Below are 16,562 nucleotides of genomic sequence, written 5' to 3'. Positions count from 1 at the left end.
TTCCTGTATTTGCCTGAAAACTAATCTCTTAAGGAAGGAGAAAAAACTCACATGCCTCCGAAATGTGCACTGCCATGACCATGGTATGAAGGAATGTGTTCAACAGTACCAGTTAGGATAATGAGACTGTGGACAGACAGCCAAAAACACGGCAGGCCTATCCAGGCAAACATCTAACTAGATGTAGCACACTGCACCAAGTCATATCAGATCCTGTATCAAAGGCAACAAAGAGGAGTTGGATTTGCTCCCTTAGAGACATTTAGAATTTATAGATCATTACCACTTTATCTGCATATTTAAGAAACATCCACTGATGAAACAATAATTGGATCTGTTGCCAGCATGTTATACAACATCCAATGGCAGATAGATACCACTAAGCAAAACCAACATGCACTGCAAGAGAAGAAATTAGTTGAAATGAAATTCTCTCTCTCTTTAAATCCTCTTTGACAGGTTATTTTTGTGTAACCAAAACAATTAGCTCCTTAATGTGAATGACAGCTGGTGCAATGAAATTTTACATTTGTTTATAAGATATATAGATGTATATAGGACCCACGCTATGCAGATATTTTTAATTCAATGCTCTAGTGCCCTTTAAAAAAATAATAGCAGCACCTAGTTTGCATCAGTAGTACATTTGCTAATGTAAAAGTTTGTGATATCAAGTTTTACAGGCCCCAGTTTTTATACATTATTCCTTGAATGTGCTAAACTGTGTTTTTGAAGGCTTGGTGCAGTTGTCCTTCTAATTAACCAACTTTCTTACAGTAATATTTCCATTAGTGCTTCTGCTATATACAATTGACTTAGTTGGAGACAGGCATCTTAAAAAATTTATCTGCAGTAGACTTACTGTACATAAGAGACAGTGTGAGACTGACTTATCTTTCTTTGGTAGTGTGTGCAGGAACAAGGTCCCGACTTGCATATATACTCAAATCACACTCGCATCTCTACTCAGATGTCATGCACATGGAAAGTAGGATTTTAACCTACTTGCAGTCTTAATTTGAGAAGGGCCCACTCATTATTCAACATAAAGGACATTTTAAAATCAAATGCCACTGAGGGAAGGGTGCTAGAGTTTAGGATTGTCAGTCTCAACAGTGTCCTTTATACTGGGTAGCTTTTCACTTTAATTAAAGCTAGATAATACTTAAAATATACAGGAAATAATACAGAAAAAAGGAATCATAAAGACTCTATACATTGTAGAAGTACAAAAAGACAGCAAAAATCCATATGGTAGGTGTAATTAAGAACTCCTAGATGGATTTTTGCCCAAGTTATTATATAGGAACATTGTGGGATTGTACTAGGAGGCTTAGCTGCACCATTGCAATGGCACATTGGCTCTTGCTGTCTACAGTGGCACTACAACAGCTGCAGAGGCACGCAGTGCTTAGCTTTGCTCAGAGCAAATGCAATCACAGTGGTAGTGTGAACCTCTGTGCATCATTGCAAACACTTGTGTGCAGACATATGACATTTTACAAATGTGCTAGAGAGTTGCAATGGTGCTTTAAACACCATAATTCCCTGAGCCTTGTTCTTCTGCTGTAACTACTAGACTATTCTGCCTTTCAAATCTACCCAACTTTCTCTTTAATATAGAAACCACTTTCACTTATCCGGAGGTACTCATTTCAGAGAGCATTAGCTAAATGTCAGTGCTCTATTTGCTTTGGATTTGCCAGTTGTGCAAAAATTAGACACTAAAATACACTTTGTTATGATAAAGGTTTGGTAAACAGGGTGTACCTTCACTTTATACTCAACACACACCAAACTCATGGCAAGTGTTGCCAGAGAAATGAAGCCCAATGTATGGAGTCTCAGGAGGTAAACACTGCCACAATCCTGTTGATGTTGGATCACATTAAAGCAGATGTTTCCTGTCAACTGCTACACTTTCCCCAAAGTACATATTAGTATATTCAAACAATCACTTCAACCAAACATATGTCAAGGACCTCTATTTAAACATCTTAACTGAATTCTCTTGTAATCCAGTGTTCCATTTGTTAGTACCGTATTCCTAAGCAACATTAAATCCTCTGGATTACCACTTCCTTCTGTTTAAGTTTAATAATGCACAGTGAAAAACTATTAAACAACCCAGCCCTGCAAACAGAAGAGAACACATTGACATGGCTGCATCTAACTTCCTAAATCCTTTGGAATGTTTCACATACCATACGGTGCCTTTATAAAATGAAAGGAATGGTTCAAGGGTAATTATTTTCGCTAAATTGTGGCTGGTCTTCATGTGGCTGCACCATAAGAACAGCCGTGATTACAGAGAGGAACTATGTACTCCCCACCAGCACCCGTTAGCACTGCCTCCATAAGAGCTGTCAAGAATCACAATCCCCATGGTCTAGATGTGCAGGAATACTACTGAGTTGATCCTCTCCCTGTCTGAGGAGACAGCGCCATGGCTCCACCCCTCCCATAAACTGGACAGTAGAGATGGTTGGTCTATTGAAGGAATACACACCCACCCACCCACCCATCCCTCTCCTCAGTGCAACTGGGTAGCTCTGCAAGGCCTCCTGGTGCTTTTCCTTGGCCAATGTAACAAGCATTTTGTTACTTCATTATTCAGCTGCATTTTACTATAGATGGGCAAACCATTTATGATGAAAAAAGAATTAGCCTAAATTGTCTTTCATCCCCTCAACAAAATCCACACTTTTTTTGTAGTATGGATCAGTTTAGAAAGTTCCTTTCTTAGGATCTGATTCCACTGAAGTCACTGGGAGCTTTGCCACAAACTTCAGTGGATGTAGAATCAGGCCCTTATTCCTTACTTCTCTTTCTTACCTGGACACTCTCCCCACTGCTGCTTTTGCTGCTCCCACCAGACCCAGCTACAAACTCTGGCTATCATCTTTTTCACTCCACACTCTTTCTTGACATGCATATCCAGACCATGATCAAACCTTGCAACTTCTTCCTGCATAACATTTCCAAGAACTAGACCTTTCTCTCTTCCCATCCTGTAAAAACTGGTGGAGAGACACTGTATCATTTTAAGAGGTGCTGCAGTTCTGTCTTCTGTTTATGATGGTAGGATAATGAATATGTAATTACAGTCACAGTGCAGAACATAAGGGAATACATTTGTTATTCTCTGGTTTTATTCATTGTTTTGATTATAGGGATAAGAGATGGCAATGTTGGGTTATCAATCTAATAACATTTTCATATAATAGAATATTTTAAAAATATTAAAAAGTGCTCTCTATTCTATCAAGTTTCAACCCAGAGAAATTCTTCTCAGAACATTTCTAAATGCCTGAGTAAAGGAAACACTGAGGCAACCTTAACTACAGTGGTCCTTCCAGGCACTGCCGTAATGAAATAATGAAATATAGCACTAATAACCTGGCAAGCCAATTTAAATATGAAATGGCTAGTAGTATGGCTAGCATCCCTTTGCCAAACCTCAACCGTCTTCTCCCAATGCAAGATGATGCTTCCAACTGAAGAGTGAATTGAGGGAGAAAAAACAATAAAAACCCCCAGAGTACTATGATTATAAGTGGTAAGCATTTCATAAACAAGCTTTCCAAAGCCAAAATCTGATTTGGACTTCCAGGCTGGACTCTTGCTCTTTGTTGCCATGCAGCCATATGTTTAACGTGACTGGAAGCTTGAGTTTACTGCAGAATCACCAGTTAAAAGAAAGTTATCCAGAAGTATATGCTTTTTGTTGACCAAGTTACAGGTTAAGATTTTTTTTCAATTTCCCCTTGGAATTAGCTGAGTGAAATGTCAGGTGCAGTGCCAAATAAGGTTGCAAAGAAATTTATTCCAGCCTAAATCCAAAAGATTTAGACCACAATATTCTACAAATGTTTAAGTCAGAAGGTTTTACACTTATTAGGACCTTCCTGAAGAAAGGCAAAACCCTTTTTTAAATGCTAATGTTTTCCAACCAGTGTAACTATAGTGTGAAAATATTTTTGTCACATAATTTCATTTATCATGGAATCATGAATCTCTATTATTATTAAATCCCAGCTGCATATGTCTGAACTTAATGTTACTAACTTGTTCAAGAACAGGTAGATCTGTTTGTTAGCCTTTAACGTTCCTTCTCCTCTCCAAAGTGCTATTTCTGCTCTTTTAATGGATGCAACAGATGCATTCAAGAAAGATTAGCAACCACTGTTAGTGTGTTACAAATGTGTCCATTTTCCTACCCATTTCTAAGAATGCTTTATTTCAAAATTATTTCTGAGCTTCCAATGCTAAAGCTTCAAAGTACATAACACACACAAAAATAAAGACTACTGATTGACATAAGAGATTAGAAATTCTTTGATTTCTTGTTTTTTAAAGTGTTCTTCCCTGATGCTAACAATGGTTGTAATTCTCCCTCAGACAACAAACTTCTTAACCTCAGGACATTTTCAGGCACTGGCAGTTGTCCATACTCAGAAAGCATATAGTTCTGAGTTAGCCTTGAGTATCCTTTCCTCTCAGTTATGTCTTTTATATCCCCAATCAATCATACTGAAACTGCAAAACCATGAGATATTACACACATATTAAAGGTTCAGATTCAAAACTCATTTATACCAAATTAAATCGGGAATAAATCCACTGATGTTAATGGAGTCACATGAATTTACAATGGCTTACCACTTAGTGGCCATGAGAATGAATGTTCTCACATTGTAAACAAGAAGCAGGCAACATTATCACCTGCAAATGTAAACAACCTTGTTTGTCTGAGCAATTGGCTGAACAAGAAGTAGAACTGAGTGGACTTGCAGGCTCTAAAATTTTACATTGTTTTATTTCTGACCACACTTTTTTTATTTTTTTTACATAATTCTACATTTGTAAGTTCAACTTTCATGATAAAGAGATTGCACTACAGTACTTGTAGGTTAATTGAAAAATGATACTTCTGATTTTTTTACAGGGCAAATACTTGTAATCAAAACAAAATATAAAGTGAGCACTGTGCACTTTGTATTCTGTGTTGTAATTTAAATCAATATATTTGAAAATGTAGAAAACATCCAAAAATATTTAAATAAATGGTATTCTATTATTGTTTAGTTGCGCAATTCATTTTTTTAATCGCTTGACAGCCCTAATTACAGTTAGTGCAGGGTGAAGAATTTATAACAATTTCTTCAACAAAATTTGCTATTTCTTCTGTTAAAAATCACTATCCAAAAATTATTCATGATTTATTTCAGCAAATAATATTAGTTTCCAGATGGTTCCAGTTTAAAATTTGCTTTCCATGAGCATTCACACTAAGTTTGTTTTCTACATTACGTAAAAGTGAACATAAGAGGGGCACAAAGATTACTTTAAAAAATCAGAATGAATATTCACAGAAAATGTATTATGCTCAGAGGTGAAAGTAAGCCAGTCCAGTCTGGTACTGGTAAGAGCCAGTACGCCGTGCCGGACTGGACCGGCTTCCCCAGTGATGATTTAAAGGGTCCAGGGCTCCAGCCGCCGCGGGGAGTCCCGGGCCCTTTAAATCACCGCCAGGGCTCCGGCAGCCAGGCTCAGGCGGGGATTTAAAGGGCCTAGGGTTCCCCGCAGCGGCTGGAGCCCTGGGCCCTTTAAATCACCGCCGGAGCCCTGCCGCTGCTACCCTGGGGCAGTGGTGGCAGAGCTCCAGTGGTGATTTAAAGAGTCAGGGGCTCTGGCCACTGTGGTGAGCCCCGGGCCCTTTAAAGCGCCACCAGAGCCCCAAGCGCCAATGGTGCTTTAAAGGACCCAGGGCTCCCTGCAGCAGCCAGAGCTCCGGGCCCTTTAAATGCCTGCCCGAGCCCTACCACCGCTACCCCAGCGACGACAGGGCTCCGGCGGTGCTTTAAAGGGCCCGGGGCTCCCCTCAGCGGCGGAGTCTCGGGCCCTTTAAATTACCACCAGAGCCCTGCCACCCTGGGGTTGTGGCTGCAGGGCTCCTGCGGTGATTTAAAGGGCTCAGAGCTCTGCAGTGGCTAGATCCCCAGGCCCTTTAATTCGCCCCTGAGCCCTGGGGCTCCCAGCTGCCTCTGCAGCTGGGAGCTCCGGGGTGATTTAAAGGCCCTGGAGCTCCCAGCCACAGCCGGAGCCCCAGGACCTTTAAATATTGAAAGGCCCCGCTTCTTCTGGTTGAGGCCACGCCTCTTCCAGTTTAGGCCATGCCCCCGCTCAGGACTCCGGCATACTGGTAAATCCTTTAAGTTACTTTCACCCGTGATTATGCTATCACGTTTTTAGCACAGAGGATTCTCTGTGGTGGACCTCTGATCTCAAATAATATAGATGAAAAATGTATGTTAATTACAAACGCAAGACTCGCTTTGTGGACACTGAATTCTGATCTTGCTGGATCAAGGAGGTTTCAGGAGAGATGTGGAAACCTATTTTAACCAAGACCTACGAGGCCATCTTGTAGCTTTTACTCTTAAGCCTTAACAATTCATATTTTTTATAGTAACTAACAGCATATGACACAGGAGTTGTCTTCTAAGGACAGGCATGAGATCATTTCCTCGTCTTCTGCCAGCACTAATGTTCATGGTATACACTTTAATTACCCCAGGTTTCCTTTTCAGTGCATGAGCTCACAAACAGTTTTATGAGTGAATACGCGACGTGGTTCCATCAGAGCTGTCCCCCGAGTATGGCAGGCCAGCCCACCAGAAAGGCATAAAAAGGACCAACAAAAGATAGACTGTGCAGAATGAACAAATATCTTCCACAATAGACAAAAAGTTTCGTCTTTTAAAATATTAATTTCTTAAGAATGTCAATTTCTCCTCTATTTACATAAATATACACCGAGATAATAAAGATTAATATTAAACACCATATTTTTTTGCTATTCCTATGTAGAACTGCAGAACTTTGATTTTTAGGTTCTCTCTTGTGACTGTACAGGGAATGCACTTTGCCTTCAAAAAGGCAACAGCTTTTCCAGTTCTATGATCATTCATAGGCTACACAATAGGTGAGTTTCTATAATTTTTCTTTCAAGTTAGCCATTTAACCCACAACAATGGAAGTACAGATGCTGTAAACATATACAGCTTGATTCTCTACTTTCTTCCACCCATTTTATATTGGTATAATTCCATTGACTTCAACAGAATTGTTCCTAACTTACACAGTTATAAATGAAATCAGAATCTGGCGCACAGTGAAATCTACATTAAAAAAACACTTCCTTAAGCAACCCCACTCTTAAAAACCACTTCAGACTATGCACAAAGATTTCAGATACAAGTTTACTAAAATGTTGTAAAGATTGCCTCTTCTATACAACCAATTTTTGCTGTAACTTGGGTGGTCATTTAAGACAAGTTTCACTGTAAAACTGGGAATCAGTGGCTTGGCCATCCATTCAGGGAACTCTTCTTTGGAAAAGGCATTTGTGATTCTGCTTGCAGTGTTCCAATGCACATGCTTAGCACACACACGGAAAAAGTGATTTGCAGTAGATAAAGTACTAACCATTTATTATTAAACCTCAGTTCAACTTTGAAGTCTAGCTTGGAGTCTTAGAGAAAAGGGTTGAAACATGTGCACTCACTAAAGTAGCCCTTTAAAAAAAAATCACACACATTAGTCAGGACTTGGGTATCCAGGCAATTGAGCCACTGGATCTCAGAGCTCTAGCAAGTCAGTAAGAAAAACCAAGCAATTCAGGCTGTCTTAAGCCACAATGGAAAGTGGCAAACTAGAGGACTCCAGCTTCTAGCACTTGTAGTCTTTCAGTCTTCAAGGAAAAACAAAAACAACCCTAACGCAAAAGCAAACAAACAATAAAGAAACAAAAACAAAAATCACATGCACCATGTACGCAGTAAGTAGACCTAATGTTAATAAACATTTGTAGGAATGGCTGGGAAAATATGTATATCCTTAACTAACTTCCATCATTATCAACCACTCTGTTTTATTTTATAAATAAGCCTTAGCCCCATAAAAATAACACTGGTAATGTTGAAACAAATTAAGCAGTAAGTCACTTGAGACCATCTGGAAACCAATAGATCAAGTAAACATGGTCAAGAATCTATGTCAACTGTTGTGAGTGTTGCTGAGGTGGACTTCAGTACATGCATAGCCTCTAATACATTTAGCTACTACTGGGGGGGGGAAAGGGGGGCAGAAGGCAAATGTGTTTAAAATGTCCTAGATATCCTGAACTGTAGGTCCAACATAACTCTTCTCTATTTCCTTTACTGAAACCATAGTATCTCATGATAAAGATAGATTCCATTTTCAGAGACCTACATGAAGTGTGTGTTTGAGGCTGGAGAGGGGGAAACCTGAATATACTGCATAATTTCCTTAAAGCCTCAACATTTACGTACAGCAGGGAAAACTTCTCTGAAAAATCCATCAACCACCAAGGGCATGTGAATTGTCAACTTTAAAAGCCATTGTCAGTTTCAGAAGTCCCATGAGTAGGGACCACACTGTATTACTATCCTTGGTTTTTGGATAGGCATTAATCTTTTCATGCTATTAATATTTCATTTTTAAAACAACTGTTTCCTGACTAGACACCATTTGGTATAGACAACCGCTTATTTGTTTATCAGTCCTAGGATAATATACGTTTGGACACCACCTGTTCAGATTTCAGCTGGTCGGAATAATAAATTCTATATCTCAACTGATTATATATAATCTTTTAAAATGTTCACTTAGTGCTGCATTAGGCCTTCATCTTTCTCTCTCTCTAACCTTTATAAATATTATAAGCAGGGCTGTCAGGTTTAGTCTTAAACCAATATTTATTAGGAAATGGACTAAAGTAATTATGGTCAGGAATTACTGGTAAATGCTTGTTGATCCAGAAAGAGGTCAAATGGTTATTTCCTGTTTCCTGCCAGTCTGCTTTGCCTCAGGTTTTGTGCTGTTTCCAACCTAATGAAGGACAGGCAAATTAGACTATTATTTTATCTAAACTACTTAAAAGTTGAAGCAAAATTTTGAGATATGTGAAGGTTTTATAACTTTTAAAATAAGTATTCATTTTTGCATACTTTTGATTTTCTTACGTTTTTTGGAAATGGAACCACCAAAATACCACATAAAGTTGCTGGGTATCACTGTATTTCCAGTCCAACCAGAAGCAGGAGGAATCAGGAATATCCGGAGATAATCTGTTCTTGGATAATTCCCAATCCAGTTTTGCAGAGGCAAAAGATTGTGTAATGCAGTTATGGTTGGGATACAAATCTGAATTTTTAGTTGTTTATTCAAACTGAGACTTTTAAAGATCCTCAGTTCACTGATATTGACCAAAAACAGGGCCACAAGGAAAACACATAATGCAAAATAAAGGTTCCATAAAATTGGTTTCTCCAGTTAAGCAATTATTTACCAATAAGTTCACCCTAAAAACTTCAATCAAAAGTTGTCAAAAATTGTAGAAGGCCTGTGTGACAGTGTACCCCATAAGGCTTTATGGGGAGGGGGTGCTTATAAATGTATGTATGACATAACTGGAATATGTTTTGTGCTGCCTGTGCCATGTAACATATCTCCGTAAGGGTTATGGTCTACTATATCTATTCATCCTATTTGTACATATATATCATTTTCTACTCGAGGTTAAGAATATGGGCTGTATGCTTGCCTGATTTCTAAGTAAGCTTTGTGAGGCATTTGGTCAGCTTCTTTAGGAAGGAATTTGCCAGGTTAAGTACCTGATCAGGAGACACTTAGGGAACAATGCATCTTGGAATGCTCCAATCCACATGAGAAGTCTTCCTGGAGACATGCAAGATGCCATGTGGACAATGGCGTTGGCCTGCAAAGACTGAGTCACGCAGGGGCATGTGACTTGCCCAGGTGACTCCAAAACTCCATCTTGGAGCTGGGCTTTGCATAGGAGGGAGGTCTCCACCCACAAGAGAGAGTCTACTTAAACCTGTGGGAGACCCCTCCATTTTGTCTTCAGCTGGCTAAAGAAGGAGCCTCTCAACCCCCCCCCCCCCCGAGGATACTTGAAGGAGACTGAAACAAAGGACAGTAACTACAGGGGGTGTGAGTGATTGCTGGACCCAGGCTAAAAGGAGCTTAGCCTGTAAAAGGGAGCACTCTGGAACTGGTGAGGAAATTATCTGTATTCAGTTTGATTAGGCATAGATCTGCGCATTTTATTTTATTTTGCTTGGTGACTTACTTTGTTCTGTCTGTTACTACTTTGAACCACTTAAATCCTACTGTCTGTATTTAATAAAATCACTTTTTATTTAGTAATTTACTCAGAGTATGTATTAATACCTGGGGGAGCAAACAACTGTGCATATCTCTCTATCAGTGTTATAGAGGGCGAACAATTTATGAGTTTGCCCTGCATAAGCTTTATACAGGGTAAAACGGATTTATCTGGGTTTAGACCCCATTGGGAGTTGGGCATCTGAGTGCTAAAGACAAGCACGCTACTGCGAGCTGTTTTCAGGTAATCCTGTAGCTTTGGGACAAGTGATTCAGACCCTGGATCTGTGTCTGGAGCCAAACAGGAGTGTCTGGCTCAGCAAGACAGGGTGCTGGAGTCCTGAGCTGGCAGGGAAAACAGAAGCAGGGGTAGTCTTTGCACATCGGGTGGCAGCTCCCAAGGGGGTTTCTGTGATCCAACCCGTCACAGCCTGATCACAAGATTTCACAGTTTTGTAGGCTGCCATATGAGCTTGGTGAAATTTGTTATGGGTTGCATTAAATCCTCATTCAAAGATGCTCTTAATTTAAGATAGTTATAAGAGACAGTTAAGGGGCCACTCCTAAAACAGGGTCTAATAGAGTTTGCCCAGAAAGTAGCACCTTGTGGGCATCGGGTTCCACTTGGTATTGTGAGCAGGTGTGTGGGTAGGTCGGGGAGAGAACACACAAAAACTGAGAGCAGACAAGAACAGATAGAGAGGCAGAGGCTAAAAAGCACAAAAGACAAGCAGTAACCGATGAGCACAGATTTTCCCAGGGTCACTCTAAAGAGAGAGTTTTTGGCCAAGGTGTATTGGCTAAAGAGACTTGGGACTATATACTAAAACACTTTGGTATTAGTTCCTCCCATGTTCAGAGAAGCAGAATTTTGTACATTCCTTGTAAATAAACAAGATGGCACCAGAGAGAATACCACATTCCATCAATTTCTACTTCTAACTGGAAAATCCCCAGGGCTCCAAAATTTGACTAGCTGCTTGCCTTGAAAAGGGGTAACAATATCAAAGATGGAAGAAGTCACAACTAATGTCAAGACCATGATGATAAATAGAAAACTTGCTCCCTTACCTGTCCAGTGCTGTGCTGGTAGGCATGCTTCTACCGAACCCTCGAACACCCATCTGACGGAAATATGGAATGCAAGAAAGATTGGCAGCAATAATTGCCAGTGAATCAGAAGGGTTCACAAAGAAACCATTTTGACCTAGGATCATATAGCGGTCCTGAAGAGACAAGAAAGACAAAAAGTGTCAGAGAGAAATCAAAGTTGAGTAACTCATCCCCATGATCACTGCAAGCTTATCATCTCCCTATCAAACCACATCTCCTTCTAGCCCAATGAATCAAAATTCCAAGATGCTCCCTGGTTCCAGTCTCCTACATGGCATTTTGATGGGCTTGTGGCTACCCTAGTGTAAGATAATCTTTTTGCTGGTGATATGTACTAGCCAGAGACAGGTAGTCAACTGAATACTGACAACAGTAAATGGCTTTTGTACCTCAATAGCCTCTTTGTCCTTTTCTTCCCCCCTCTCACAACACATACACCATCTTAAGAGGATACCAAGTTATTGCTGTAATACTTTGCTGTTTATGTTGCTGGTAGCAAGAATGCAAGATTTAAAAAACACACAGAGCTTGTGATTCAGTGCCTGTCTTACGTGCAGAAAATTCACTTAGCTGAAGCACAAAAGGAATTTTAGAATCTCAGCCAAAATTAACTCCATTTAGTTGCCGGTTACTAAGACAGTCTCCCTCATTTACATATGCTGCATTTTTTCTATCTGAGAAGTTATGCAAACACCCAAGACAAATTGGGCCAAATATTTAGCGAGTCCTCAGCCTGCCCTACAAATCTGCAGGTGCAATCAACTGAGAGCACAAATGATATCATTTGGGTTTGATTTGTTGGTACAACTGCTATCATCTGTGCATGCAAATAACTGTATCCTCAAAATTAGGGGCGTTAAAAATTGGGCCTATTATGCTTCAATGTCTAATAGATGCACTAGCAAAGATGACATTCTTGACCCAAAACCCAGAATGGCTGAAATACTTACTCCATCAGCATCAAAAGCAGCTCCAAATCCGTATTCTCCTCCTTTCATAGCCTCCAGCAGGGTAGTTGCGTATGTTAAGTTTGGGTCGGGAAGTTGCCCACCAAAATCCTCCAGAGGAATACAGTTTATTGCAGAATTTGCAGGAGCTCCTAATTCATCACACAGGACTCTCCTTACATAGGGTCCCATAACTGCAAAAGGAATTTGCCATCCATTTTCAAGACCATACACACTTCAAATTCCAATATTCACAACAGCATGGAAACTTAATAGAAGACTTAACTAGTGCATTCGTATTGCACTCACATCTCTGTCATACCAACTGAAAGAAAAACAAATATTTCACTGAACACTGTGTAATTCCCCCTCCTTCCTCCAGGGTTATCAGTGGGAACTCTGTTAGCTCAGATGGTAGACATCCATGCTTTCGCTACTGAGTAACTCTGTTAGCTGGTAACAGTAGTAGGGTCTTATCCCCTATGTGGGGAACCACACACATTTATCATACATACTTAGGCCTTGTCTTCACTAGGAAAAAATAGTGTTAGCTAATACATAGTAACCAACTCATGGTAAAATGCTGGACAAAGCAGTTGTAGTTTTAACATGTGTTATCAGGTCAGGGTAAATATTAAGGGAATAAACACATTGGGAACATTTACATTGACCTGATAAAACATTAAAATTACAATTGCCTTGTCCACACTATTTTACCACGTTAGTTACCACGTGCTAGCTAATGTGATAAAAAGCCACTTTTTCCTAGTGTGAATGCACTTTTATCAGGCACAGTTTGACCATCTATACCAGTAACTAAAATTTTATGTGTGTCATAAGTGACAGTCATATAATCCTCCATTCCTCAGCCACGGAATTTGTATTAAAAAAATCTCTTGAGTATTAATAATGCCAAATCGTCTACCATTAAACCCTAAAAAAAAATCTTAAATTAAAATGGAGCTGTTAAAAATACAAACTGCATTTATTAGCTAGTGATCATGATGCACAGCCACTTCTGAAACTGTTCCTCTCCACCATTCTCTTCTAAATAAAAACAAAATCTTTTAAGCTTAATGCTCATTAAAAGGAGTCATATTGAAAATCTTGGGATTTATTTATCCACTGAACAACATCAGTGCAAACTTTCCTGCACCTTGACCTGAAGAAGGTCGTTCAGTTGCCATATCCAGCCTTCTGCCTCTGTTGAGACGACCAATGAGTACAAATTAGTGTAAATTGTAATGGTATGTTCATAATATTTATTACACCTGTGCATAAAAAACCTGAGACCAGTAACTTGTTTTACATAAATCACCTATTATCAGATGGCAATGAATTCACTAAAATCCTGCAACAGAATTGAGTTATAGTCACCTGAAGATGAAAAAGTCATTCTCTCTCTCTCTCTCTCTCACACACACACACACACACACACACACACACACACACACACACACACACCTATATCTTCCTTATTCATAGCCTTCAATTACATAAAAGGTCTGTATCTTGTAATTTTAAACACAATATGCAATGATTTATAAACCACATTACAGTTTAGATGTAGCGTATTTGTTCAGAAAATATAATGAACAATTATTATCAAGAGAGCACATTCCTTTAATAATTTCTCTCTTTTTAAACGTGCACTCTGATAATTTATTCCACAAGCTGTTTTTGCTACAATGATCAACCAAATCCTGCACTCCTTACTCAGGGAAAACCCCCATCAAAACCAACAGAGCAAATTCCGAACAGGAATATACACTGTCAGTGAATATTAGCACTACATCATAATAAAATACCCTGAAATAGTTTACAGTATTGGGTATGTTTTAACTTTTATTGCCAACAACAGAAACTCAGAATCCTACCTCCATTCATGGCATCAATTCTTATCTTAAGCTGATTGGGTCCAGTCAGCAAGCTTCTGATCATGTTAAAGTCAAAGATAGTTCGAAGCAGATTGAGGTAGATGTCCACTGAATCCACTATTTCAACTGGGGAAATAAAGCGAAAGAAATTACTAGAGTTGACCACATAGACAGATGGATAAACTGATCACTAACCTCTCTCCAAAGACACTTAAACAATCCATTACACACTAAACAAGACCAGATCATGCAACACTTAGGAATCAAAAGCTTGATCCAAAGTCCACTTAAGTCAACTGAAAGACTCCCACTGATTTCACTGGGGTTTGGATCAGGTCTCAAGTCCCGTGTAAATCAGTGGAGCTTTGCCTGCTTAAGAACTGCAGGATCAAGAATGTATTAAGGGTCTGTATTACTGTGGATGTATTTCAATAAAATACAATACATAGAAATAAAAACTTCGTTTTACATTCAAAATATCTTTTGACAACTTTTTCAGTTGGCATCAATATATAAAAATGGATCAAACTAAACAGGACTGGTCTTAAGGCTGTGAAGGTATTGATTCCTAGAGAAGTACTACACCAAGAAAAAGGCAACCCACCAACTGCAATTTGTCTTTTCATGTGACTCCCCAAGGTCCAAATTCGGAGAGAGGTGGGAGGAATTATAGGCCAGCATCCTGCGCTTTCTCCTCTGCTGCTGCCTCCTCCTCACAAACCTAATCCCAGCCCAACGCAGAGGAGGGGCACATTTGAAATCAAGCCTGCCCTGCATTCACTCTGCAGTGGCAAGTGATGGAGGGGTGGGGAAGGTAGGAAGCTGCAGCACGGGGCTGGGGGGGGGAAGACAGAGCCCGTGCTGCCACCACTGGGACGAAGATGCCCTGTCCATACACTCCTGCCCACTACAATAGCAACTCCCTCCCAGAGATGAGGAGGCGGGGAGGGGGAGCAGGGCTGGCTGTGTGGCAGAAGAGGGGGGTTGTCCTTCTTTTATGCTGTTTCCTTTGCTCAAAATAAACAAGTTGAAAATAAGAAACCATAACCTTTTTCTTTATTTGTTTGCAATCTTTGCATGAGTGAATCTCTCAGTATCTGTATTATCTGGTATATAAAGTGCCTGGAGCATGATCCTTAGCTAATCAGTAAACAGGGGGTAGATCCTGTCAACTATGCCACTATGATGCTTGCTTGGGGGTATCCAGGGTTGTGAGGCACCTTCCTAACACCTCCCCTTAGGGTGAGGAAGCCTTGTCTGTGCCTGTTGTGCGTCTATTCCCAACAGCACTAGCCTCTGGTAACACAAGCACTGCCTTCCAGGCCTGTGCAGGCCTTGGCCTCTGTACAGGTTAGCAATAGGCACACACCAATCCCAGAGTCCATCAAGCATCCCCCTGGAGTGCCCATCCCTGAGCCACTGGACCACTCAGAGCATTCCCAGATCAGCTCCCAAGGGAACAATACACCGCAGCTTACCAGTCACTTTAGATTATGCCTCCACTTATCACACAGCACTCAGATATGTTTATAGTAAAAACAAGAAGTTTATTTAACAAAGAACAGAGATTTAAGACAAAGCAAGTAGAATTAACGGAAATAAATGGTTACATATAAAATAAAATCATACACGCTTTTGAGAGCTAAACTTAACTAGTAAGACATTCCCCTATCTTATAAAGGGTAGCTCACTCAAAATCTCTCTCCCAGCATCAAACAGCCAGACCAGTGTGATTCTCCATTCATAAGACAAGCCCTGCCTGTCCCCTCAGTGAAGGATGTAGAGTGAGTCGTGGTACCTACAGTTATAGTCCAAAAATCCATAGTTTTCACTATGACTCTCTCCTGCTGGTTTATTTCTTTCTGTAAACTCCCTCTCTGAAAGATTTCACAATCCCCTCATTAGCATTTAGCTCAGACTGCATATGGGAATCCATTGTGAACCATACAATACGCAGTTTACATATAGCCAGCCAGCCAGCCAGATATCTCTTTCCTGAAAGAAAACTTGCCTAATCACCTCAGCCCCAAGTCACCGACCTTAACATAACTTTCAGTATATATATCCATAACTCCTTACATATTATCCCTACATACATATTTTCCAATTATTATGATGATCAGTGTGACACAGTCTTTCAGTAGAGACTTCGTGACACTCTTTGGTGAATTAGTATGTAGATACCCAGACCCCAGGGATCCCAGTAACCCTTATGCACTATTGTGCCCTCTGCCCATTAGTACCAAGAGGTCCCTGGGTCACAGGGGAGGAGGCCTGGCTATGGGGCAGAGAGGGGAAGACCCTAAAATTCCTTCCCTCAAGGAAGCTTGAAGCCAGCTGGGAGGGGAGTAAGGGAGTCGGGGCTTTGGGGAGGGTATAGAAAAGAGGCTCCCAGAAAGGGGTGAGCATA

General features: G+C 40.2%; 1 protein-coding gene across 1 annotated transcript in view; it reads right to left on the bottom strand.

Moving 5' to 3' along the window:
* Positions 1-16,562, bottom strand: part of PGM5 (phosphoglucomutase 5) — a 123,272-nt gene that overhangs the window by 85,919 nt on the left and 20,791 nt on the right. Inside the window, exons 4-6 of the mRNA XM_034773922.1 lie at positions 14,153-14,278; positions 12,279-12,469; positions 11,287-11,441 (exon numbers count right to left, since the gene is read on the bottom strand). Of these exons, the coding sequence (XP_034629813.1) occupies positions 11,287-11,441; positions 12,279-12,469; positions 14,153-14,278 (472 nt within the window). The remainder of the gene's footprint in view (positions 1-11,286; positions 11,442-12,278; positions 12,470-14,152; positions 14,279-16,562) is intronic.

This window comes from Trachemys scripta, chromosome 6, assembly GCF_013100865.1.
Source record: "Trachemys scripta elegans isolate TJP31775 chromosome 6, CAS_Tse_1.0, whole genome shotgun sequence".
Classification (NCBI taxonomy): domain Eukaryota; kingdom Metazoa; phylum Chordata; order Testudines; family Emydidae; genus Trachemys; species Trachemys scripta.
Note: the sequence above shows the minus strand (reverse complement) of the source record. Positions and strands in the feature narration are given on the sequence as shown.